Raw genomic sequence first — 25,593 nt, forward strand, 5'->3', positions numbered from 1 at the left:
TTTGACTATGATATGAGCTTAATCTCCTCAGCTATGTTCGCTCTCTACAGACCTTAAATTTGTCTGTTTAAAATACTTCATAATTTATTTCATTTCATTTATGACAAATCAGTTATTTTTCAGATAATTAATAGACTAAACACTGATTAATGTGTGAAACAGTGTGGCACAGTTTGGCAAGTTAAGAGACACCCCTTTGTGATTGTTGTTGTCAGGTTAAAACCAAATACTGCTTATAAAAGCCATTTAAATATTTAACTATGATAAATGAAGCAGCTAACTATTTTATTAGTATTAAATACCTAAAACTTAATTATCAGGCTGTAAATTTCTTTGAGTACACTTACACCTGGATATAAAATACAGATGCCTCAAACACCAAGGTCTACCTGTAGATCTGGCCTCTAGGGGGGCTGCAAATCAGAAGGAAGGGGTTTCGTAGAACAGGGTGCATCAAAGGGGCAGCAGCTAAAATAAAGTGTTTCTCAGTCAAAGCTGAGAAAAGAGTTTTTCTAAAACTTCAGTAAGAGAAAGAGACACCCCCCCCCCCCCCCCCCCCCCCCCGTTTTTTTAAAGCTTTAAGTCGTGTTAATATAATTGGGATAGGCTTGGAAAAAGAATGATAACCCCTTTTGATAAATCTATACTATAAAATAACTTACTGGGGCAGAAAAATGTTTATTTGTTTAACTATAAAGCATTAGAAAATCATTGTTTAACAATGAACAAACTTGTTACTTGGTTGTCACACAAAAAAAAAAGAGTAACTAAACGTGCACATGGGTTGTTGTTGATGTTGATGTGGAAATAAATGTCTGGTATTCATGGCATGTGAAATGTCTGAGCCTAATTATACATTGAGTGAACGTGTACTGTGTACAGTTACAGGAACTATGTATAGCTGAATGTATATGTCACTAAAATAAACCTGATGATTACATCAGAGAGAAAGAGCCTTGAAACATTTGGCATACAGTAATTTAATAAGCTTTCTGATGCACTGTACCAAAATACAGTATGGAGAACACATTTTAAACTTATGCTTCACTACTTTAAAGTTAGGGTTGAAGAATGTACTTTGTACCTCTGTAAGTACATAACCTATGAACCAATATACATATAATCTATTTGAAACGAGGTTAAGCTATTTTAATGACCAGAATCAGTCTAACCATGCCTGCTATGGTTAGATGGGTTAAATCTCAAACACATAATGTATTAATCAGTCTCTGGTTCCTTGTTTTGTTTCCTAGTATTTTTATGTACATTGTTAATACGTCTTAGCCCAGTCTTACTCAAATTTCCTTTAGAATAAGTGCATGTATCTAATACCTTAGAGCCCCTTCAGAGATAACATGTATTATTATTATTATTATCATTATTATCATCATCATCATTATTGACAACAACAACAACAACACTACTACTACTACTACTACTACTACTACTAATAATAATAATAATAATAAAAATAATAATAGTAATGCAATAATAGTAATAGTAATAATAATAATAATAATAAATATTTGTAATTATTCATTTATTTTCATATGCTTTCATTTCAAAACTTATATTAGTTACCAAAAATCAAACCAATACTTCAAGAGGCTCAGAAAAAAAGGGCGGGAACCATCGTGGCCAGTGGGATTAAACTGGTTTTAACTTTGGTACTAGTGAGGCTTCTGTGTGTGAGGGTGGTCAGTTGTTTTAGTGCAGTAGATGTAATATCTTAGTGCGCATGCGCAGCGTAGTCATCTGACGGGTGAGCGCTCTGTGGACGCTGCCGCTACATCAAAGGCCAGCAGTGTTACAACAGAACGGGTTCGGCAACCTCCACGAAGGACCGTCTCCTGCTCAGATAAAGACGCCTTGACACCGGAGAGGCAACCGGAAACGTTACCTGTGCGTTTAGAGGTTTGCACGTGAGGACCATTTCTCCTGAAATGTAGCCAGCAGCGCGAGCGTGTGTTGTTATATCCGCGCGGTCGCTGCATGGCTCTGCACAGGGATGCCATGAAAATCAGGACAGCCGACTGAGACACCGCTGCTCCACGCTATCACAGACACGGCGGTGGCGGCGGCGGCAGAGGAGGTGCACGATGGATTCTGGTAGAAAGATCCACATTAGGTAGCGATCAGGCGGATCCACGGAGAGCTGAACGTCTCTGCTGCACAGTGAAGTCGCCGCCGGAGCCGTCTGAAAGATGGATTTCACCTCGCTCCGGAATATCATCAGCAGATACGTAAGGGCCCCCGTCTGTCAACACTGTCACAACTGTAGCTCTGTGACCTGCAAGTGCATCAAAATACCATGCATTTGACTTATTGTGTGTGCAGCTTTGTCCTTTCATTCATGATAGACAACGAGTGGGAAATGATTCCACATCACTGCATTCAGAGAACGTGGATCATCAACACTTCTCCAATGATAAACATTGCACTCGAGCTGCTTTGGCAGGCCATCCACTGTGGGCTTTACAATGTTGTTTTGTGGGGCTGAATAGGGAATGTGCCAGTAGCTACAGATGCAGGGATGGCTGGTGAATGTGGGGAATAGAAATGAACTTGGCTGGCCCAGTTTAGTTGCTTTCATAGTGAGCTACTACAAGCATGCATACTAAACCATCCTCATGGCTTGCAGTTGCTGTGGTCTGCAGTGGAAATAAATCCTAAGCAGGAGTAGGGAGGCCTTGCGGCGACTTGTTCTGCTACATAACTTTGTATATATACAGAAACTACCAGCCCATTGAGCTGATACGTTTTGCAGGTTTGACTAGAGCAAAAATATACTTTTACTTACACTTTGTGACTTTTAAGTGATGCAGTTTTCTGCATTGATATTTGCTTTAGTTCAAAGAACAGTATTTGACTTGCTTCTACTCCGCAACATGAAAAACATAAAAAGAGATATTGATGCTTAAAGTTTAAACTATGAGACACAGTTGAATATTTGGGCTATTATTTGTAAAAACTTAAAAGAAAGTCAGCTCCTCACTTGTAGTTGCCTAGTACAAGCACACTTTTAACTGTCCTCACGTTGCTCTGGTCTGCAGAGGAAATAAATCCCAATCAGATCCGGAGGGGCCGTGCAGGGGCTCACTCTGCTGTGCCGGTGTGTAAATTTTACTCTCACACTCCCAGCCTAATAGGGTGACACGTTTTCAGGTTTAACTGGAGTAAAACATCACTCAAACATTTCCAATCCATGCAAGGCCTTATCATTATCTGTAATCAGTGATGTGTGTGTTAGCTAGAAACAATAAGCAGAAGATGTTAAGCTGTAACTGTGGCTCTGTTAAGGACACGCTGCTGCCATCATCAGCAGACTCTGCTTATCAGGCAGAGCAGGAAGCAGCTGGTTGGTGGGTGGCTGAATTAGAGGGAAAAGTGTCTAGTGGGAACCAAGTCTGACAGGTCTGGTGATGTTCATCAGACTGGGCACCTCTGGAGCATTGTGACATCTGCAGCGCACAGTCTGCAGCCCTTTCACCTGACCTTAAACCGGCTCAGGTGCTGTAGTGATAACTATCAGTTGGGGCATGTGCACTCTTCCCGTTGTGTCTATTTTGATGTGTGTGTTTGCGTGTGCATGGCAGGCAGGTGACAGTGTGTAGCGAGCTTGATGGATGCTCCAGCAGGGCTAATATCAGGGGAAATCACATCCACAAGTGAGGCTGCGAGGAAGGTTCAGTGAACACGCCCGTCATCCCTCACCTTTCACCCCTCTGCATCCTCGCCCTGTGACATCATGAAGCAGACAAGGGATTAATCATTAATTCAATTATCCTCATATTGATTGGGAATCTGAGGAATGTTGGATGTATATGAGGTCCCCGATTACTCGTGTATCACCCTTCATTAACCCTGCCATACTCTGAACAGCTGCTCCCTTAATGAGGCGACATAGAAGAACAAACATTACATCATGCAAAGTGATTAACACGTGATCAGTAAAGAGCCCCGGCCTTTCCTCTGGACACAGAGCGGTGAAGACCCTCCAAGGTCACTGTCTAAATGTTGCTGTATTGGTGTGTATTAGTAAAACCTGCTCAGCCATGGAAGAATGTACTTAGATTTCCACCAGTAGGAAAAGTTAATGAGCCTTTCACTTCATAGCTTGTTGCCTTTTTATCAGCCCGGCGATTTGTCCTTGATGTATTTTTGTGTGTGAAGAAAATTAGTGTGCACTTATTTTATAAAGCTATTAAAGGTATTAGGTTGAGTAGAGAGGGAAATATTCAATATTTGGGACTCAAAAACAAGACATAAAACCAGACTTAGCTAGAAGGGGTATGAAAATCATGTAAAAGCAATTGTAGACTAAGTTTTTTAATGAGCAATAATGGTAAAGACATGGTTCATTTTTAAGCTGGAATAAAATTTAACTTTTGTCAGTAAGTTGTGCATCAATTTAAAGAACATTACCCATAATGCCTTTGTTACTACCTCTGATGGCAGATCAGAGCCAGATTGACTGAGGCCATGCTTCGCGCTGCACTTATCTGCAGATTTGCCTTGTTATGTGCGGATTAAAGTTATTTTTTAAATGATCAAGGGGAAATATTGGTTTTGGAAAACACTTGTCTATGTTTGAAAAAGATAACTTCACATAAGTATTGGGATTTTTTGTTTTACGATCTTAAAATTAGGATTTCAGGTTTATTTATTTATTTATTTATTTTTATTTAAATCCTTCATTTTAGTCTTTGTAAGCAGGGTTGGAAAAAAGTTAGAAATGTTTTTCTCTGACACACAGGATGTGAATTCTTTGGGGAAATGTGACTCCTGATATAGTCTGTAGACATCGTTATCATCATTGCTTAACTTTTTCACATGGTCTGGTGTTAAAAAAGGGAACTAATAATCGCAAAAATCTGAAATACCAAAGAATCACAAATCAAATCAAATCAAATCAGCACCCCAAGAATCGTAAAATAATCAAAACAAGAGATCATCCCGGCCATAGTGTATAAAAGGCCTTAGACCCATTTGACACCTCAGTCTGTTACACATTGCAGTGGAGGTGCGTAAGTTTCCTGCCTTGAAATGGCGACGTGTACGACTGTACACAAGTGTGACTGCACTTGGCCGGTTAAGTGGGGATAGAAAAAAAAACTTAGCATGGCACCATGGTGCTCTGTAGAGCATGAAGTTTAAATGGGATGTTGTTTAGTGTAATAATCTAACGTTTTATGACTTTTACACTTAGTTGGGGAGGAGAGAAAAATCTGATAGAAAGTATATTAGGAGCATGCACAAACAGTTTTATGTTCAGCAGACTCTGGATCAGAACAGGAAACATTATGCTCTGTAATATAGTCAGCTGTTTTTAAGACATCCTCTGTCTGCCGCCTTTTTGTCGTCCGGTAATAATAGCCATGGCGTGATGTCTCGGAGTGGTGCTAAGTGTGAGGACTGCATGAGGTCATGATCTGGATCAGACGGGCTGGCATGTGTGAGTGAGGGTCTTATTCAGGATCTAGGATGCATCTTATAGGGGCTTAAAATCTTCTCTTTGTTTCACAAATAGACATATGATAACATTTTGATCACTATCAGCAGATTGTCCTCTGCTTCCTCTTATCTGGAGCTTTATTTAGTGAGGTGTCACCTTTTTCTCACCCTTCTTACATCCATCTTCGAAACCCCGACTCTAATACTCGCAGAGACCCTCGCAACCTCAGCAGATAAAAGAGAAAGGCCTCTCTTTCATCTTCAAGGGTGCCAGCATGTCCCAGAGTGCCGAGGGGCTCTGGAATGGTTTCTCACAACTTTACAGCTATTTGAGTTGCCGTGATGCCTGGTGTTGAAAAGGGCAGAAAGCAACCTGCTAGATTACCCTTAGCAACATTAGCTGCCACCAACAGTTAAGGGCAGTCTATTCCTGTCTGCTGCCTCCACACAGAGATGAGGTCCTCGTGCAGAGACAGAGGCTGGAGGTGACAAAACTACACAGGATTTGTGTTTGGGTAAAGCTTCGCCAGCTGGCCTGTGTGTTTAAATCAGAGGAGGCAGCCATGTAACAGCATGCTAGCTGGTAAGAATGATTAAGTCTCACACAGCGTGCTCTGGACACAAAGGTTTCAGACACAGCTTCTAGCCCGTTTGAGGATGTTGTCGGGTTTTTAAAGGCAGTCAAAATGAGAAAGAGGGTTTATTCTTTTATTTTGGGATTCAGATTACGGTGGCGGGAGAAAAGAGAGATGAGAGGGAGAGAGGAGAAGTAGCACAGCTGGATTAAAGACTTATGTAACAGCTGGATCACAGCGAGTCAGGAGCGGGGAAGCTGGGGCCACAACAGAGTACACTATTTTATATATTAGAGTGTCTTCATTGTCCTCTTTATTTTGAGGCAGGTGTATTCTTGTTTGCGTCATCGGACTGGGTGGTGCTTTTTGTCAGTGTCAGCTGTAAACGTAGGTCACTATTTTTCCCCAAATTTGTGCTTTCAGCTGGCTACTGTGTGCAAGCTGCTGCCTCTGCCACCCCCCTCAAACTTACATTATTGATATCCATTGTGTTGCTTTTCTCTCCCTGGAATAGCTTGTTTACTGATAAAAAGTCACATCAAACTACTGCTGCTACTGCTAACAGCTGATCTTGTATGTAAACAATGACTATGGCTACACACAGGGCTTGACATTAACTTTTTTGCTCACCAGCCACTGTGGCTAGTGGTAACCCTGAGTTACTGGCCACTCAGTATTTTCACTGGCCACAACAGTTACACTGGCTTGTTGTTGGATAATTATGTTCAATATGATTAAAGGCGATGATAACATGCTAAAGTTTACTTTAAAAAGATTTACAACCTCTTTAAATGTAAATGACCCCTATGCACACTCAAAACAAGACTACATCAATGTTAAAATCCACAGGTCCTTAATCAGGTATTCAGCTCTGATAAAGTTGTGTGTAACATTGTGCTCCTTTCATATGAAAATATGCAGTCTATTAAAACATAGTTATTAAAATAGTAGTTTGTTATTGCTTATAATAAAATGGTAAAGGGGATTAATTGAACTGATAAAAACTCAGCAAGAGACACCGTCTGCTTAAATATTTATTAACAATTGTAATCAGAAAATCATTTATTTTTTCATGAGAATGACAATGAAGGAGAGGTAAAGTAAATTTCCTCAGAGCTTTCATCATCAGTCATCTTTTTGCTTGTCTCTCTGCTCCATGTTTGAGATAAAATTCAACTTGCAAAGTGGCCAGTGGGAGCGGCGGTGTTACCAGCCACTGCCGAAATCCACCAGCATATGGCCGGTTGGCCGGTGTTAATGTCAGCCTGGCTACACATAAGATTTGAGGACACACACAATAACAAAAATATTAGAAACTCCACTGCAAACTTATCCAGTTTGGTGTCAGTGGCCAACAAATGAGCCATAAAAAGTAATAACAGTCTCAATATTCAAAGGTAGCTTAAATGGTATGAAAAAAGGAGCAAGAAGAAGAAAAAAGACAGCTGCTGTAGTTTCAGTAGTTAAATGTAGACTTATTACAACACCACAGGGGGTAAAGTGTACGTTCTGTAATCTTGCATTGTGTCATGTTGTGTGTTTCTGACTCCTCCGTCCACTTAACATGAGTAGTCCATCGATGCAGAGTAAAGTCAGATGAATTTGATCTCTGAGTTAATTAGCGAGACCTGCTCAACATGCTGAGCGCTCCTGCAGCACAGCATGAGGCGACGGTGGGGGAGGGGTGAGACACGACCATTTAATCAGGGCAGTTAATGGTGTATACCTTTTATTACATCTCAGGGGTTTAAAAGCGTTCTTACATCACGCGGACAGAGCGGCTGTGCTGCAGGGTCAGGGGTTAAAACGTACGAATACACACTCAGAGTTAAAGCCATTGTTATCTCCGTTTGAATCCAAAGTTCAAAACTATCTCTCCAACTATACCGTGCAGTGATAATACATGAAGTTAAAACAGCGGTATCATCCCAGTTATCAAACCCATCACATCATTATTAATGACTGATGGTGATGTAAGAGCAGCCTCAGAGCTCCAGGGCCGTTTTAGTGTTGTTAATAAAGACAAAGCCTTCGTGTCCAGCGACCAACCAGCCAGCCACTTTGTCTGATGGTGCAGCAGAGTGAAGAGGGAACACTGGACCCAGGGTTGATACGGATCAGTGAGGATTAATGATCAGATAACTACAACTACAAAGCAGTCTCTTCTGGGTCCTCCATCTCTCTGCTTTAGTCACACTCCTGACGGTGTGACGGGAAGGGAGGAAGCTGCAGATAGAAGTGTGAAGAGACAAATGATGGGGGGAGGAAATTGTAGACCGAAGGAAAAATGTTAAGACAAAGAGGGTTATGTGATGCACTAGAAACCATTTCTTTTTTTGTCTGCATATCATCACAAACCAATCTTTTGGCTTTGTTGGACAAAACAAGAATTTAACTGATGTCCTCTGGATCACAGTTAAATAAGAGAAGCAAAAATCATGTTACGCAGGACAAAACTATGATCAATGTTGTGATGTAACTCATTTATAATCAATCTGTCCCCTTGTCGAGTCAGCTTTAACATTTTTTCACCACCCTGATTGACTTCTCCTGACTGAACATCCTGATTTTATTGGTTGTTTCTCTCGATTAAATTATGGAGGATTTAAGCCGCCCAAAAAGGAGATTATGACTCGGATTTTTCATGCTGATAATTCTCCAAATCTGGTTTATTGTTCTGCCCCAGATTTAATCACTGCCTGAACAGACATAACTGAGTGAGAAGATAATTTGACACATTTTCAAAGTAGACGGATCATTTCTTTGACAAACTCTTCCTCTTGTCAGTTCCCTCTTTTTGTTTTTGACATCTTCTCTTGTTAGAAGACTTGATCCAGTTCTGTTCTTCCTCTCCTTTAGACTCCTAACCTGCTGCTCTCCCCACTTCAACCTGCTCCTCTCTGACGCCACACTTTCCATCTCCATCTCTTTCCGTTCCACTGTATCTATCTGGGCCATGCTGCCCCCCCCCCTCATGTTTTGGAGGGGTCTCAAGTCGGCTAACACTGTTGGCTCAGTGTCTATTTTTATCCCACTGCCAAGTGCCTGTTGATTGCTGTGGATAAGTTTAGAACTGTGACTCTGAGTTTTTTTTCTCGTTGCTCTTATAAAAGAGTTTTCAAATTTCCCTTGTCCACAGGAAAAGTTACCCTTTGCTTGATCTTTAGCCCACAGTTAACACAAGTGTTGGGTTTATGGCTGCTTTTAGCTTTAAACTTTTTAAAAACTTATAGATTTGGATCTACAAGGTTACCGAGGGGACGTGTGAACATTAAAAGATTTGTTCATTGGCAGCGATCGGCTCCACCTCTGCCAAAAAGTTGAGGACATTTTAAGCAGTGGAGCGCTGCTTCCACTGAAGTGCTTGTTCCAGAACTTTTCTGCTAATGGTCAACACTTCTGTTTGAGCTGTGTCAGGCCGGCTGCTCTGCCAAAGGCTGCGCTCACACACTGCCCACTCAGAGCGCAGCTTTAGGGGCCACGTAGGAAGGCAGATGGAAACAAACAGCTGAATGCTGTGGTCTCTTGACTCTGTTATTTTTCTTGGAAAGCTTCATACCCACAGTACTGTATACAGAAGGACACCTTGGGAAAATATGTGCTGTGCTAAACTCCCAGAATGCACCCTGTTCATCCCTGGGGAGCCACTTAGAAGTAATCCAGATCAGAGATGAAGGGAGGTGCAGGTTTCGAACATGATCTAGTGTGATTTCTCTGTTCTGTACTAAGGCTTTGGACTGTTTTTATCTGTGTTTAAAAATGAATCAAAGGTGGAGGAGACCAAAGTAAGAGCAAGAAGAAAGAAGTGTAGAGATAGATGACAAATCCACACTTTGGTGACTCAGTTGATCCCACCCACACGCTGCAACAAACACACTGTTATCCTTCTGTGTGTTAGTGGGGTGGTTTGTCTAACAATATTAATACTGGTTTACTTTTCCTATTTCTGTAACTCATTAAACCTTAACTGTAATAACAAGCGGGCTAAGTAAAATTACCTGTGGACAATTTTCGTACTTGATACTATAAAATGATATCAGTGCCCAAAATTGGCGTCTTCAAACCAAATGCTTTCTTGGTTTGATGCTCCACAAGCCAAATATAATATAGAATTTTTTTTTGTCTTATTCAGTGTTAAATGTCTTCTTTGTCTTAATATGAGCCAGAAATATCTGACAAACCAGGAAAATGTCTCCATTTCAGATATTAAAAACTGGCAGTAAACACTAATTTGCTCAAATCCGAAACAAAACTTCTGCCAACAGAATAAGAAAAATGTTTGAGTAATCCAGGTGTGTTTTTGTTTGCTAATATTCTGAAACAAGACATTTTACTGTCGAATTTTGCTTATATTACATTATGTTTCACTAGAAACACGACAAGAAAATTGCTGTTTTAATTTTTTTGCAAGGTACATTTAGGTTATTTTCCTTCTTTCATTTAATAAACAGATTACTTCAGTGTTTCAGTGTAAAGCTAAATGAAAACATGAATTGACAGATGGTGTGTGGGACAAAAGATGCACACACATATTGTCCACGGTTGGTGAGTGCAGCTTGGTTGTGGAGCGATGTCAGGGTGATTTCGAGGTGTGTGGATGACAGAGTGTGATATCTAATTGGATCATTTTTGTTGTGATGATAAAAGCCTGACGGATTCTGAGGCTGATTTAACCCCATTTCCCCTCTCCACCTGTACTGCTATTTATATCTCTCCATATATCTCCCCCTGTCAGTGTGTGGGGGAGGAGATCTGGGTGGACAGCCGGACGGTGTACATCGGGCATAAAGAACCTCCTCCGGGAGCTGAGGCCTACATCCCTCAGCGTTACCCCGACAACCGCATCGTCTCCTCCAAGGTGAGCGATCCTCAGCTCCTTTGTGAGTCAGTGCTAGAGCATTGTTTATCATCACACTCTTCTTTTGTTTCCTGTTTAGACAGCCATGTAATCTCCTTTGTAAGCACGTTTTTTAAGGATGACACATTTCACTTTCCTTGTGTTCGTCAGGCGGTGCGTCACCAGTTTCCTGCCAGAGGGGCTAGAGGATGATGTGTCTTTGTTTATCCTTCTCCTTCTGTGTGTGTGTGAATGATCATAAAAGTAATCTCTGTGTCTCACAGTACACCTTCTGGAACTTTGTGCCCAAGAATCTGTTTGAGCAGTTTCGAAGAATAGCAAACTTCTACTTCCTGGTCATATTCCTGGTCCAGGTAAGGCTTCTTGTTTTTTATTTTAAAACAAAAGAAAACAGTTTTCATCTGCAGCGCTGCAATTATCTGATATTATCTTGAGATGAGTGCAGAACTGCTCTGTATCTTTCTGTCTGTCTAAATCAGATCAAAGAACAAACTTTTTCCTTGAGCCATTACAGTGAACCCAGAGTTGAGTAATCACGCAAGGGCAAACTCATCATAGATGAGGAGGAGAAGGAGAAAGAAGAGGACACAACAATGTCTTAGTAGCAGTTTTCAGAGTCTAACAGAATGCAGCTTTGTTACACTTGGGTTATAACGATCGGATGTGAAATACTGCACCTGCTTAATGGGGCAAAGTGGGCGTGGCCTCTTATTTTGAGTTACTACTCTGCACGTGTGCACACATGTACACTGCTGTATCCTCCTATATATAAATGCTATGAAATGAAAGCTGACACAGAATACTTCCTGTAAGTGCAGATGGAGGGAATCAAACCAGATTCAATTACATGCATACTTGAACTTTGCTGGATTGCTGCGTGATTCCTTCGTCTCTTTGCAGCACTTCCTTACTCAGCGTTGCATTTATTGGCTTCCTCTCCTCTCTTTTTCCTCTCTTGTCCCCCTCCTTCTGCATCCTCCTCCCTCTGTTCCTCTCTCCCTCTCGCTGTGTCTCTCTGGCAGCTTATCATCGACACCCCCACCAGCCCAGTCACCAGCGGCCTGCCTCTCTTCTTTGTTATCACTGTCACCGCCATAAAACAGGTAGGACACACACAAACATGAACGTATTTCTGGGAAATGTTGCTGAAACACCCCCCTTCTTCACACACCCACTTGCAGCCTCAGTTATACACACACACTCTCTCTTTCTAGTATTTGGCTGCTCTCCTCTCTGTATACACACATTCCTCTCTCAGCAAAAGGACATGCCATTGAACATGTCTGGTGATGTGAGAAATATGATAATGAATGGTCTCCTCTGTTAATCACTCTGGCTGAGGATCCCAGGCCCCAGGGAGCTGCATCCTCTCTCTGTGCAGAAAGATGGGGTACTATCAGTGATAGATGGAGCCGCTCTAGCTGAGGAAGCCAGAGCTTTACTGGGGTATAAATCTACAACATGACATGTTGGCTAGAAATTCAGGAAACAGGTCACTAAGCTCGGAAAGCACAATGCTAATTAATTACAGAGTATGACTTTCACCTCTCCCCCTCTGATCTCACACTTCGCTCTGGCCCTGTTCCTCTCTACACAATAATCTATATCCTCCGTTACCCCCTGCCAAAAAACACACTGGCTCTCTCTTGCTTCTCCCTGCTCCTAGTCATGATGTCTCTGCGTCTCTCTCAGGGCTACGAGGACTGGCTCAGGCACAAGGCTGACTGCTCTATAAACGAGTGTCCGGTGGACGTGGTGCAGCGGGGGAAGGTGGTGAGGACGCAGAGTCACAAGCTACGGGTAAGAATGGCCTCATTAGAGCAGCACAGCACCTGAGGCCATGGAGCGTCTCTACAGTACTGCTGCGTAGCTCAATTTTTCTATAACTGCCTCCACAGTCCTCTTCCTCTGCCTCTCTGCAGTCCTTCTCTCCAGCTTCGTTCCTTCCTGTCATGGTCTCTCTTGACTTTCCTACCAATTAATTCCCTGTAAACTGTAGCGAAACAAAAAGTGACAGTGTCCCTTTGGGCTCCATTTGAGTCCCTCACAAATGAATGGGAAGGATGTATTTTGAAGTTGTTATCTCTTGAGGATCTCTTTTGGCATTCTGATGCAACAGCAAATCATTTTATGACAAAGTTTCTTATGATTTATTAAAGAATAACAGATACTATCAAACCCTATTCGTGATACCGTTGATGAAAGACTTGAACCGTAAAGCGATCAAAGAGTGCTTCACACAACAACATGACTTCATGTTTTAATGAGTCTTTGCTGTATTTGGTAGCAGATGTAGAGGAACACATGAGCCAGCTTCACTCTGCCAACACATTACTCTGCAGAAATCTTATATCAACCCAGCGTGAATGAAAGTAGAAGTGCTGAGCTCAGCAGCTCCTATGTAGATGTATAGATACGCTCTATTTCAGGCTTGTTTCATCATTATGCGTCTGAGGGTTTAGAACTGTGTGCAGGTACATTTAATTTCTGCTGAATCTGCCGAGTCTGGTGTGTGCAGAGGAAGGCCAGCTCAGGAAACGGCTTCATATCAGGCACATAGACTCAAGCGTTTAACAGTATTATAGCTGGTGTTGCAGAAACGGTAGATTTCATTGGTTGAATACACTTTTCTACATCTGAAAGCATAAAAACCATCTCTTCTCTCTGACGCTCTCCACCCGTCTGTCTCTGATCCCCTTCTGTCGCTTTCATTCTCTCCATCTCCGTCTGTCTTCCAGCATTTTCTGCACCAAGGTTTCTCACAGCCGTAGATCAAACACAGAGGATTAGAGTGTGAATTGGGAGCAGGAATAATGATGAATATATTAATCATGCTAAATCAGAGCGCGTGTGTCATGTGTATGGTCACTGTGGAGATGGGATTTATCAGAGCTTAAGCTGCTCCGCTCGCATAATCTGTTATGCAACTTCTCAATCCTTTGGAAAAAATAAAACAAGGAATGGTAAAGGATGAGCAGACGACTGTGCACAGGTCTGTTTCATTGTCTGTGTGGTTTTGACGTGCAGCTCTGGTTAAGACAGTCTCATTTATTATTAAAAAGCCTGTCTGTGTCTGTCAGGTGGGGGACATCGTCATCGTTAGGGAGGATGAGACTTTCCCATGTGACCTCATCCTGCTCTCGTCCAGCCGCTCTGATGGGACCTGCTACGTTACCACCACCAGCCTGGACGGGGAGTCCAGCCACAAGGTGCAGCGAGGGTGCAAGGGTGTATTTAAAATTTTGAACCTGTAACAGGAAAGATTTCTGATTCAGGAAGTCGCATTTCAGGCATGAAAATGTTCAAAAAACACGACCTGTTTTCTCTATACACAACGTTAATGACAGACCCCTCAATCATCGTCTTACCACTCAACCAGTCTATTTAAAGCATTTTCTCGTATTTCACAGCTTTCTTAGATCTTTTTTTTGCAGTTTTGAACATTATCCAATATAAATAGAAAAAGAAAACAATTAAGGGGTGTGTTTACTAAGAAATTACAGAGTTTAGTTTCAGATTCATTTACTTTTCTGCCATGTATGAAGCAAGAAATAGCAAATATTTGAGTTAGAGAAGGCAAAGTCTGTCAATTTATGGCAACTATTTAAAAAATAGATTAAATACTATATTAACAATGTTTCTGTTGGTTTTCTAACTAATAGTTCTAACAAAAAAAAAATCTTTTAGATGTTTAAATGAGTATAATCTGATTTTCACCCGTATAAATTATCTTTACATTGTTAGTCAATCAATGAAAGCTAGTCTAAGGTATCTGTTTTGAGTGACTGGGCCACTTAATGAAAGAAAAAAAACTGAGACCTGAAAAATAACTCCAGAAATAATGAACAATGAAGTCATGGATTTAGGTTCTTATAGAAATAAGAGAAAGAATTGTTTGTTCAGGAGAAAAAAAAGTGGGATATCTCATCATTTCTCTTTATTTCTAACTTTATTGTCGTAATTTCACTTTTCTTTATGTCAATTTGTATTTTTCCTGCATTTTTTCTTCCATAATGTGGCCCCCAAAAGTGAAAAGCAGATTTTTCAACAGTAAAAACATGTTAATTCCCTCCACAGACTCATAAATGTTTTATGCTGCAGGTGCCACTCTGTCACTTTCTCATCCCTCCTGATATCCATCCGTGTCACTCACCCGTCTGTATGCATGGCTAAGCACACATAGAAACGCACTCACTTACACATGTCCCGTGGTGCAGCGTAGAGCACTCCACCCACCCTCCCCTCCTCACACATGTCCCCAAGGCGACCCCCTGCTGTGCTCACCGTCCCGGCATGCCGTCCTCTCCTGACCTGGGGGGGGCAACTCACCTGTCATTTAGAGGATCTGCTGGAGGCTGGATGGAGGAGTCGGATGAACCCTGCTCTCATTAGCACTGACATTTCCCTCTGTTGTCTTCTTCATCTTCTTCTTCCCCTTCTCCTCCACCTCTCTGTCAGACCTATTATGCTGTACCTGATACCATGGCCTTTAGAACGGAGCAGGAGGTGGACTCGCTACATGCCACTATTGAATGTGAACAACCGCAGCCTGACCTCTACAAGTGAGTGTGACACATGCTGGTTGATGAATCTGTACACAAACTATCAGACTCAACCTTTTACAAACTGACCCTCCGTGTTGCTTCTTTAATCTTATTTTGCTCCACAGATTTGTGGGACGCATCAATATTTACAAGGACAAAGAAGAGCCTGTGGCAAGGTGAGGGTGCTTTTATTTTGATGGGTCCTTTTTTATGTTGTTTCTCTCTTTCAGTTAATCAAAAATGTGTTTCCTAAAGTAAAAACAACCCTCTGTGTTACTCTTGCAGACCACTTGGGGCTGAAAACTTGCTCCTTAGAGGAGCGACACTGAAGAACACGCAACATATTTATGGTAGATCTCACAAACTGACTCATCTTGTTGATTGTCTCCTTAATGTCTTTTCCATATTCATTCTGATTCTGATTTCTTCTCAGCTGTTGCAGTCTACACTGGTATGGAGACCAAAATGGCGCTTAATTACCAGTCTAAATCTCAGAAGCGCTCAGCCGTAGAAAAGTAAGATAACCTCAGGACTAGTCTCTTAACGGATTGTCGCTTTTCCAGTTCCCTCCTCCTCATCTTTCCTCTGTCTTTCTGCAGGTCAATGAACGCCTTCCTCATAGTCTATCTTTGCATCCTGATCAGCAAAGCGGTGATCAACACTGTTCTAAAATACGCCTGGCAGTGGTCACCTGACCGAGACGAGCCCTGGTACAACCACCGGACTGAGAACGAGCGTCAGCGTCACGTGGTTCGTTCACCAGCCTCAGGAGTAGAAACACAATCTCACCATCAGATCCCAAATCTAACTACTCTCTCTGTCTCAGGTGATCCGGGCGTTCACAGACTTCCTGGCCTTCATGGTCTTATTTAACTACATCATCCCAGTGTCCATGTACGTGACGGTGGAGATGCAGAAGTTCCTGGGCTCGTATTTCATCACATGGGATGAAGAGATGTTTGACGAGGAGCTGGGAGAGGGTGCTCAGGTTAACACCTCTGACCTAAATGAGGAGCTGGGACAGGTACATGATCACAGACACATACACACACAGACGCTCAAACACACACGTTTAAGCCCTGCACAGATGTGCCCTCTCCTCACTCTCCTCCCCTTTCCTCTCCCAGGTGGAGTATGTGTTCACTGATAAGACCGGCACTCTGACGGAGAACAACATGGAGTTTATTGAGTGCTGTGTCGATGGGAACGTCTACATCCCACATGCCATCTGCAACGGCCAAATCCTCAGCGCTGCCTCCAGTATAGACATGATTGATTCTTCACCTGGAGGATACAGGAGAGTAAGTGTGTGTGTGTCAGAGTGTGTGTGTGTGTGACAAAGTAAACAGGCTTCTAAATCCAGCCTGAATAGACTCTTGGCTGTACTAACTCTGCCACAAATAGAGACAGAGCCAAGAGGAGAGAAACTTCTAAACCATAACTGCAGATTAACATGTCACATTTTCAGACAGGTGGCTTGTTAAAGTAATTACCTTTGACATTTGATTTCAACAAATGTCTGTTTAGCTCATTCTGGCGGCTGATGAACACCGTAGGGATACAGAGCATTTAAAAGTTAATGAAAACTTTGACATTTTCTTTGTAACAGCTGAATGTTTGCTGTGTTTTATGTGAGGGGGAAAAGTCCCTTGGTATGAAGAAATGTGACCAACATGGTTTTAGAAATGGCAACGCTCATTTGTTTGGGTTTTGATTTGAGGAAAAGTGGGAAGTCATCATGCTTTTTAAACAAGTTTGCAGAAAACTTGTGAAAAAGGTAACTCAGCTTTCTCTGTCATTTCTAGGAACACGAGGATTTGTTTTTCCGGGCGCTCTGTCTGTGTCACACGGTGCAGGTGAAGGAGGAGGAGACAGTGGATGGAATCAAGAGAGGCATCCACCAGGGCCGGCCCACCTCCTTCTACATCTCCTCCTCCCCGGATGAGGTGGCGCTGGTAGAGGGAATGAAAAGGTGAACGTTGAACCACACAGAAAATCAATTCGTCACACTTTAAAGAGGGGGTATAGCGGCCCCTTAGTAGCTTTACATGACATATAGTTTAAAAAAAATCCCAACTTTTTTTAGTTTGGTGTTAGAAAAAATAGAATAGAAAACCCTTATTCAACCCTCTGTCTTAAACACTTTGTTCCAGTTGCCGTCTCTTTTAGACTATCTGCTCTACAAACCCCCCTCACCCCGATTGGCCGGCCCTCTGGAGGCTGTTTTGATCAGTTTACAGACATATTCAAGGATTTCTTCAACATATGATTATGTAGAGGTTTGAAAATCTGCACATTACGTCGTGTTAACATCCTACATTGGTACTCTATATCAATGTTTGAAATACAAAAAACAATGATACCCCCTCTTTAAACTTATTAAGTATCTCAAGCTGTATTTAGTCACACTGCAGTGTTTTTATGCTGTTTTTGTTTTGCTACTAAAAAATCAGCTGGTAGAAGAACATCATATTTGTCTTTTAATATAAATATTGTCTAATGTAAGCTTTTTTTTATCATCAGAAGCTACATTTTCTCCCCCAATTGTCCAGTTTTTTAGATGAAATAATTGTGTTACAGGCTTCTGTATTTCAGAAAAGCCTTTTGAACCCTGTTGGATGTATGGCTAAAACATATGCCAATTTGAAAGGTGCTACTTTGACATATTGCTTCTCCAGATGTGAAACACTAAAGTAAGAGTATCTCTACACTGAGCTCAGGTTACTCTAAATGCGTCAGAACACCTTTAGCCTTTCCAAGTGTGATGCAAGTGTGCATAACAGCTCCACTGTACCCCGAGCCTCCCTCCGACTCTTCTTTTAATCTCTTTTATCTCCTTCTTGTTTCAGGCTGGGCTACACTTATCTGAGGCTGAGAGACAACTACATGGAGATCCTCAATAAAGACGATGAGATTGAAAGGTTGGTCTGTTGCGGTTGCACCACGGGGGGATAAGATGGGAGTAATCCAGCTGATGGAGTAGTGGCCATACATCAGCCGCCTGCAGAGAAACCGCGCTCGGATTCTGTTTCGTTTTCAGTCCACAAAAAAAAAAGCCACAACCTCAAAAGAGCGGACAGCGGGTTGTTTTTAGAAACGGCTCGATGGGATCAAAACACTCCGACTGATGTGCGAGAATGAAAGGCAGTGAGAATCCATCAGAGAGTGGGGTGTGTGGAGAGGGTCTAATGTTTGATCCGTGGGAAGTGTTCATGTAACCAGCCTCTCTCTTCATCAGGCTCCGCGGCAGCCTGTCAATAGTGAGCTATTTACGAGTGGCAGGGGAGCTGAGGGGGGGGGTCACAGCAGAAGGAGGGATGGAGAGGGGAGAGGTTGGAGAGGAGGTGCACACACACTGTTTTTAGATTCATACAGGGAATCTAGGTCTCATATAGAGTCTGTAAACCTGGGACTTTCCGTTTGCAGCGTCTTCCAGTTGTATGATTTGTTTTCTGCAAGTACATACATTAAGGTTACAGATGAAATCCAGCTGTTTTTCCTGGCTTGGTTTATTTACTTTAGTGCATATTGCTAAAACGATGATTAAGCTGCTTATTCTAAATCACTGTTTGTGTTTCAGGTTCGAGCTGCTCCACGTGCTGAACTTTGACTCCGTCAGGAGGCGGATGAGCGTCATCGTCAAGTCAGGCTCGGGTAAGATGAAGCCAGAGCAGACAGCAGTCACTTGTTGTACATTTTTCCAACCAGGGAGCATTTGGCTGAAATATTTTTGTGGTTTTCAGGAGAGTACCTGCTGTTCTGTAAAGGAGCAGACTCGTCCATTTTTCCCCGGGTGGTGTCGGGGAAGGTGGAGCAGGTGAAAGCTCGAGTGGAGCAGAACGCTGTGGTGAGTGCACAGTTTACGACTCTGTTTAGGCTCCATGACACATTGTTTGTCTTGAGTAACTTTGGTAAGGATATTTGAAGTAGTATTTCTCCTAAGTAGCGAGATCAAGTCCTTCCAAGCCTTCCAGTTTTGTTCAAGACTTTCAGAGTTAGCCGCTTCTAAAAGCTCCTGCAAGGAATTTTATTCAGTAAAGATCTCAGAGCACATGAAGTTAAATTAGAAATAATGTTTGAGGACCTCAGAAAGTTGTTACAATTACATAATGACAGAAAGAAAAAGTTAGTGACAGACTGATGAGGTTAGAGCTTTTTTAGAGGGTAATGAGAACTTTTAAGTTTAGCTAATGAGAGAATAGAAAGTGCAGCAAGTCATAAAATGTCAATGTTGTGCTTAAAGGTTATTAAGATTATCCTACAGTTCCTGAAAAAACAGTTACTGCCCTTTAAGTCTAAAGTATAGATATATTTATCTTTGCTAACACCTCGTCTCCTTCTCTCTCTGACTTTCTTCTTCCTGTGTTACAGGAGGGGCTGCGGACTCTGTGCGTGGCGTATCGACGGCTCTCAGAATCCGAATACCAGGAGGTCTGTCACCACCTGAACGAAGCCAAGCTGGCCCTGCAGGACAGGGAGCAGAGGCTGGCGCAGGCCTATGACATCATTGAGAGAGACTTCGTGCTCTTGGGCGCTACGGCAGTGGAGGACAGGTTGGTGGCCCTGCAGAGAAAGAGACGGAGAGATGGGGAGGGTGGAGGAGGAAAAGATTTAAAAACAGAGCAGCATCAGCAGGGGACAGGAGAGAAGATTAATGAGTCATGAAGTCGACTTTAAAGTCCTGTAAAGACTCATGAGGGCAGAAAAGATCCAGTCTGAGCTCCAAGAGGTGACTTTCTACTTCTGTTGCTGTTTGTTTCTCTTTCTGCTCCGTTAATATATTCACTGTCCTGATGCTGCAACAAGGTAGATTTCTGTATCGATCGGTAAAGGTAGTTTTCCCTTACTGAACGATCTGCTGCCTGACAGTTTGACTTCCAAGTAGATAAACTGGTGACAAGCAGGGACCAGGCTGGTCAAGCATTGATAACTTATCACCTATTAGTAATTGATCAGTCAGAGTTTTGACAGATGCTTTAAGAAAACCCAGTGGAGGCTGAAACACTTATTGACTTATTGATGCGCAGACTCCAGGAGAAAGCCGCAGACACCATCGAGTCACTGCACAAGGCAGGGATGAAAGTTTGGGTCCTGACGGGCGACAAGATGGAGACAGCGGCTGCTACGTGCTACGCCAGCAAGCTGTTCCGCCGCAGCACCCAGATCCTGGAGCTGACCAAGAAACGCACGGAGGAGCAGAGTTTGCACGATGTTCTGTTTGAGCTGAACAGGACGGTCCTCAGACAACGCTCGATATCAGGGTACGAGGTCATACGTGTTTGTCAGAACAGAAAAAACAGCATCAAGCAAGAGTAAAAAATAACACATTCTTAAGCTTGCAGGGAAGCATTTGATCTCTTTTTGTGTAGAAGATATCCAAAACTCTAAGATATCTTCAAAGAAAAAGCAGCAAATCTTCAAAATTACCTCAAACCACTTTTGTCCTTGTGCCAAAGTTGCTGGCATTGCTGATCTATAATCGCAGCTCTAGAGTGTAAACACCAATCTGCCTGCTAAATAATTTGGATCCACACATCAATAATCACTAATTACATTTGCACTTCACTTCTGATTAAACCTGCACACCTTCAGAGCTGAAGACTGCAGAGCTGTCTGTAACTGGTTGTGTAAAATCTCCCTGCTCATTGGTCCATGACGCTGTCTTCCAGGTTGTCAGTGGACTGCCTTGATTTCGGTCTGATCATCGATGGGGCCACTCTGTCAGCAGTCCTGAAGCCGAACCAGGAGGGAGCCGGGACGGGAAACTACAGAGAGATCTTTCTGGAGATCTGCCGGAACTGCAGCGCTGTGCTCTGCTGTCGCATGGCGCCGCTGCAGAAAGCACAGGTAAGAGAGTCGACACCACAAATGTACCCCACACGAGTGACTGAGGAGTGACTGTGATGAGTTTTTTTATGTTTCTGCAGATTGTGAAGCTAATTAAAGCCTCCAAGGAGCACCCTATAACCCTCGCCATCGGTGATGGCGCCAACGATGTCAGCATGATCTTGGAAGCACATGTGGGGATTGGTGAGCTCATTTTTAACACCATAATTCGTGGCTTTGATAAATTGTGCTGGTATTATATGGAAGAGTTGATAATTAACAGCCTGACTGGTGAGGATGTGTGATTCAGTGCTTTTTGTTTAACACACGCCTCATGTAAATCACCGTTATTGGCGAGATGTCATGTTTTCTAAAAATATGTGCCAAGATGTGATTTAAACATTTTTAGAATAATTTTACAAAGATCACAGAAACAGGGAAGATAATCTTTTTAAGACAAAATTGGGAATATATTTGATCAAATAGCCTTTAAATCAGAAATGAAAACAAGTTTTTGAGTTGATACATACTGTAGAAATTGAACATACACGCTCAAATTAAATCAAACACATCTGCTAACTTACTTTTGCTGGATGGTATCTGCTTAGTCTTGGTTTTTATTTCCACATTTAACATCAAACTCATGGCTCTAAGACTACCTCTTTCCTTCCTAAAGGCATCATGGGTAAAGAAGGCCGACAGGCAGCCAGAAACAGCGACTACGCCATCCCAAAGTTCAAACACCTGAAGAAGATGCTCCTCGTTCATGGCCACTACTATTACATCCGGATAGCTGAACTGGTTCAGTACTTTTTCTACAAGGTAAGACTTCCTGCCTTCCTCTGTTCTCTGCCGTCTCACTTCTTTTAATCACTTTATCGTAATTCCCAGTGAGACACTGAGTTACAAAGAAGCAGATTTTGCAGCGACTCTGACAGATTAGCGGATTCATGAATCCCCGGTGTAACATTCTCTCCTGGATTCATAGCTACAAGCATCAGTGTGGGCGGCTTCTACAGCGAGCTGTGCCCTGCCAACTGATTCATTTTCTGCTTTTGGCAGGCCGGTGCTTTACAGCCCACTCAGTCAGCTTATAGCACACAGGCTCTGCGTAAACAGGAATGTGTAGATAGTAGCATTTTTAGATTCTTCAAATCTCTTTGCGTGTACTTGTCACAAGCTCATCACTTTCTCTGTTTGTTTGTTTTCTCCTTTTAAACCTTTCCAGAATGTATGCTTCATCTTCCCTCAGTTCCTCTATCAGTTCTTCTGTGGGTTCTCCCAGCAGGTTAGTGCTTCACACGTCAACATATAGAGACATTAACTGAACTGGGTTTAGAAATGAGTGAATGCATTTCAGTGTTTGCAATGAAAGCTGCATTGATTTGTGTTTCCATGTCAAGAACAGATCAATTGTTTATCTGAAAGGTGTCACTCTTCTTTGAGCTCTTTGTTTGGTGGCTAGAAGTCTCCGTTCTTACCAGCGTTGTTTCCTTTATAAAACACCAAACTGCTGAAAAACAAAGGTGGCAGCTAGCTGAACATTTGACCACGACTAGTAAGATATTTTTCATATTTGAAGATGATGGTTGAGACCAAAACATAGCCAAAAATCTTCTAGATATCAGTTTAGGGTCAGTCAGCATCAAAAACAAGCTTTATTTGAAGGTATGGCTCTGTTTTAGGAGCTCCCTGCCCTTCCACAGGCATATGTTAAATCCCAAAGCCTGCACCCAAGACACTATGGATTAAGTAATTGTTTCTGTATTTGTAATTAGACAGAAGATAAATTTATCTGCAGCTTCAAAATCACCAAAATTCTTCAGATCTGTTCCTTCAAATTTTCTGCTGGTTTTGCACTTTGCGTGTTTGACTCTGTCTCTGACCCTCCACAGCCACTGTACGACACTGCCTATTTGACGTTGTACAACATCAGCTTCACCTCGCTCCCCATCCTCCTGTACAGCTTGGTCGAGCAGCACGTCACCATGGACACCCTGAAGAGGGAGCCCTCCCTGTACAGGTGAGTCTCCTCCCTGTTCAGGGACATTTATGGCACCATGTGATCCATCAGCTGATGTTTCTGCCTCTTTTTAGGGACATAGCAAAGAACTCCCTCCTCCGTTGGCCTGTCTTCCTCTACTGGACGTGCCTGGGTGTGTTTGACGCTGTAATCTTCTTCTTTGGTGCCTACTTTCTGTTCGACAACACCACCTTCACCAGCAACGGCCAGGTGAGCCTTTGTCTCTGCGCCCACCTCAGAGAATAGTTAACAGAGGAGTAAACGTCACTTTCTGGGGTGATCTTTGTGTTCGATAGAGGAATTAAAGGAGGATAGTGGACAAAGTCAATAAAAACATGCATCCATCTTCATTGGATTCTCATGAAAGAGGAGCTAAGTGTTACTTCTGTGGTCATGTTTTTGTCATTATAGGTCTGTAACGTAAGGTTTTTGTCCCAGGCCCCTCATAGGTCAGCAACATTGGATCTCCATTCATATCGACAACGCAATAGCATCTTTCTCTGTATTGTTTAGTTGTATCATGTCAACTGTTTTGACTGCCTTTGGTCCTGTTTTTTGAGTTAAACATCCTGATATTCATTTTACCCTTTGTCCTGATTCTTTTCTCTCTTTCTTCCCCTCCTTTTTCTCTGCTTCTTTTTTTATTTTGCTTCTTTTTCTCTCTCTTTCTCCTCTTCTTCGTCCTCAGCTTATGACCACCAACACACAGATGGTAAGCCTTTCTCCCTCCCTGTCAGCTCTCTCTGTCTCTCACGCTTTTTTTTGGTTCCTGTCGTACCGTTTAAGCTTTCAGTTTGAACGTCTCATCGAGTTTCATCCTTTCTCACTTCACATCATCCATGCACTTTCATTTGAATGTGTAGTTTCCCAGTGCTCCATTATTCCCCCTAATCTCTGTAAAGCCCTGACTCTCACAGTACCTGATCCTAACAACTCCACTGACATGGTAGAAACCTTAGACACTCCCTGACATTCTCCTGTGTGTTTTGCTGTGGTAGAAAGTAGATTAATGCTGGTATGTGCAGTAGATTAAGACTCAACATCTGTTTGTTTGTTCTGTCTAATGTGTTTGTGCATTTGTGTGGTTTTGTATGTTCATGTTTATGTGGCAGCAGCTCTTTGGGGGTTTTACGTCTCTGCTGTAGCATCTGAGAAGTTTTCTGGACTTCTCTTCCTCTGAAGTCTCAGAGGCTAAAACACAAACACTTTTGCGTTCGCTAAAATTGCACAAATGAGATTGAAGAGCTTTAAATTCTATCAAAAATGCGGTAACGCAAGAGCGATGAGTTTTATTTTGGGTCCTGTAATGTTCGCTCAAATGCAAAGCATAAAGCAGACGGTCTTGGCACAGTTTTTAAACAGAAGGTGGAGACTGCAGCACAGTATTTTTAAGGGCTCAGCTCAATTTGACTTTCCAGTGAAGAAATAACAGACATGAAAGTCATTCTGAGGTTAACCTGGGCTCAAAGAGACGCACCTTTTCAAAATAAGAGTATTATATTTGTATAATAACATTTTTTCTAAACAAAACCAAGGCATATATCTTAAACCTTGTCTCTTCCTTGAAATGCAGTTTCAGGTATTTATTTAGATCCTTAAAGAGGGGGTATTTTTCTTTTCCATATTTTTTAACATGAATATAAAGAAACAATGCTGCATATTCAGTGTAACTGTTTGCATATTTTTGATATTCATATATGGTCAAAATCCCCAGAACTAATTCCAAAAAATCTGAAAATAGCACCAGGTCTTCACAAGATTTTTTTTTTTTTATTTATTCTTCCAGGCTTTTTATGCCCTTAGTTAGAGAGTGGAGAAAGAAAAAAAAACAGGGCAGGAGTGGGGAATTCATGCAGGATACAGGCCACAGGCTGGAGTCGAATCCGGGCCACCCACTTTAAGACAAATCTTATGGGGTGCTACCATAGACTGTAAAAAAAAGAACAATAAACGTCATCTCGCTCAGCTTCAAGTGAGGTCACCACAAAAACTGCACCCTGAGTAACTGCTAACACTATAGGTTAAAAACTCTGACTCCCTAGTCAATCCAGAAGGGCTGTTGTCAAGCGTTAAAAAGTAAATACACTTTCTGGAAATATTTCTCACATCTGTATGCTGTGGGGATATGAAGATATTATTGGGCTGCATTGTGTTCATGTACTCTTCTTTTCTGAAAAGTTTCATTTTCATTCAATATTGGAGGATAAAAACAGGATTTTCTGTCATGTTTAACGATGATTGATGCTGCCCTTCTTGTGTAGTTTTATCTTAAATAGTAAGATACATCAGGAAGGAGAGCCAAGAACAGATTAG

The 25,593-nt window shown here is 42.1% G+C and overlaps 1 protein-coding gene across 5 annotated transcripts in view; it reads left to right on the forward strand.

Moving 5' to 3' along the window:
- Positions 1 to 1,774: 1,774 nt before the first annotated feature.
- The window catches only part of LOC141808166 (phospholipid-transporting ATPase IH-like), a 30,827-nt gene continuing 7,008 nt past the window's right edge, over positions 1,775 to 25,593 (forward strand). For 3 of the 5 annotated variants that reach the window (XM_074694577.1, XM_074694579.1, XM_074694580.1), the window contains exons 1-26: positions 1,775 to 2,243; positions 10,765 to 10,887; positions 11,151 to 11,240; positions 11,910 to 11,990; positions 12,580 to 12,687; positions 13,968 to 14,096; positions 15,346 to 15,449; positions 15,557 to 15,607; positions 15,717 to 15,781; positions 15,865 to 15,946; positions 16,031 to 16,181; positions 16,258 to 16,455; positions 16,559 to 16,732; positions 17,237 to 17,403; positions 18,281 to 18,352; positions 19,012 to 19,085; positions 19,175 to 19,278; positions 19,803 to 19,984; positions 20,459 to 20,692; positions 21,101 to 21,278; positions 21,359 to 21,461; positions 21,934 to 22,079; positions 22,486 to 22,545; positions 23,153 to 23,280; positions 23,355 to 23,490; positions 23,969 to 23,992. In XM_074694577.1, coding sequence (XP_074550678.1) covers positions 2,205 to 2,243; positions 10,765 to 10,887; positions 11,151 to 11,240; positions 11,910 to 11,990; positions 12,580 to 12,687; positions 13,968 to 14,096; positions 15,346 to 15,449; positions 15,557 to 15,607; positions 15,717 to 15,781; positions 15,865 to 15,946; positions 16,031 to 16,181; positions 16,258 to 16,455; positions 16,559 to 16,732; positions 17,237 to 17,403; positions 18,281 to 18,352; positions 19,012 to 19,085; positions 19,175 to 19,278; positions 19,803 to 19,984; positions 20,459 to 20,692; positions 21,101 to 21,278; positions 21,359 to 21,461; positions 21,934 to 22,079; positions 22,486 to 22,545; positions 23,153 to 23,280; positions 23,355 to 23,490; positions 23,969 to 23,992 — 3,003 coding nt within the window. In that variant the 5' untranslated portion in view covers positions 1,775 to 2,204. The remainder of the gene's footprint in view (positions 2,244 to 10,764; positions 10,888 to 11,150; positions 11,241 to 11,909; positions 11,991 to 12,579; positions 12,688 to 13,967; positions 14,097 to 15,345; positions 15,450 to 15,556; positions 15,608 to 15,716; positions 15,782 to 15,864; positions 15,947 to 16,030; positions 16,182 to 16,257; positions 16,456 to 16,558; positions 16,733 to 17,236; positions 17,404 to 18,280; positions 18,353 to 19,011; positions 19,086 to 19,174; positions 19,279 to 19,802; positions 19,985 to 20,458; positions 20,693 to 21,100; positions 21,279 to 21,358; positions 21,462 to 21,933; positions 22,080 to 22,485; positions 22,546 to 23,152; positions 23,281 to 23,354; positions 23,491 to 23,968; positions 23,993 to 25,593) is intronic. The other 2 variants (XM_074694578.1, XM_074694581.1) reach the window with 1 other exon arrangement.

The sequence above is a fragment of the Halichoeres trimaculatus genome, unplaced genomic scaffold (assembly GCF_033239565.1).
Source record: "Halichoeres trimaculatus isolate MK-OKI-2021-1 unplaced genomic scaffold, fHalTri1.1 fHalTri1_scaffold_19, whole genome shotgun sequence".
In the NCBI taxonomy this organism is placed as follows: domain Eukaryota; kingdom Metazoa; phylum Chordata; class Actinopteri; order Labriformes; family Labridae; genus Halichoeres; species Halichoeres trimaculatus.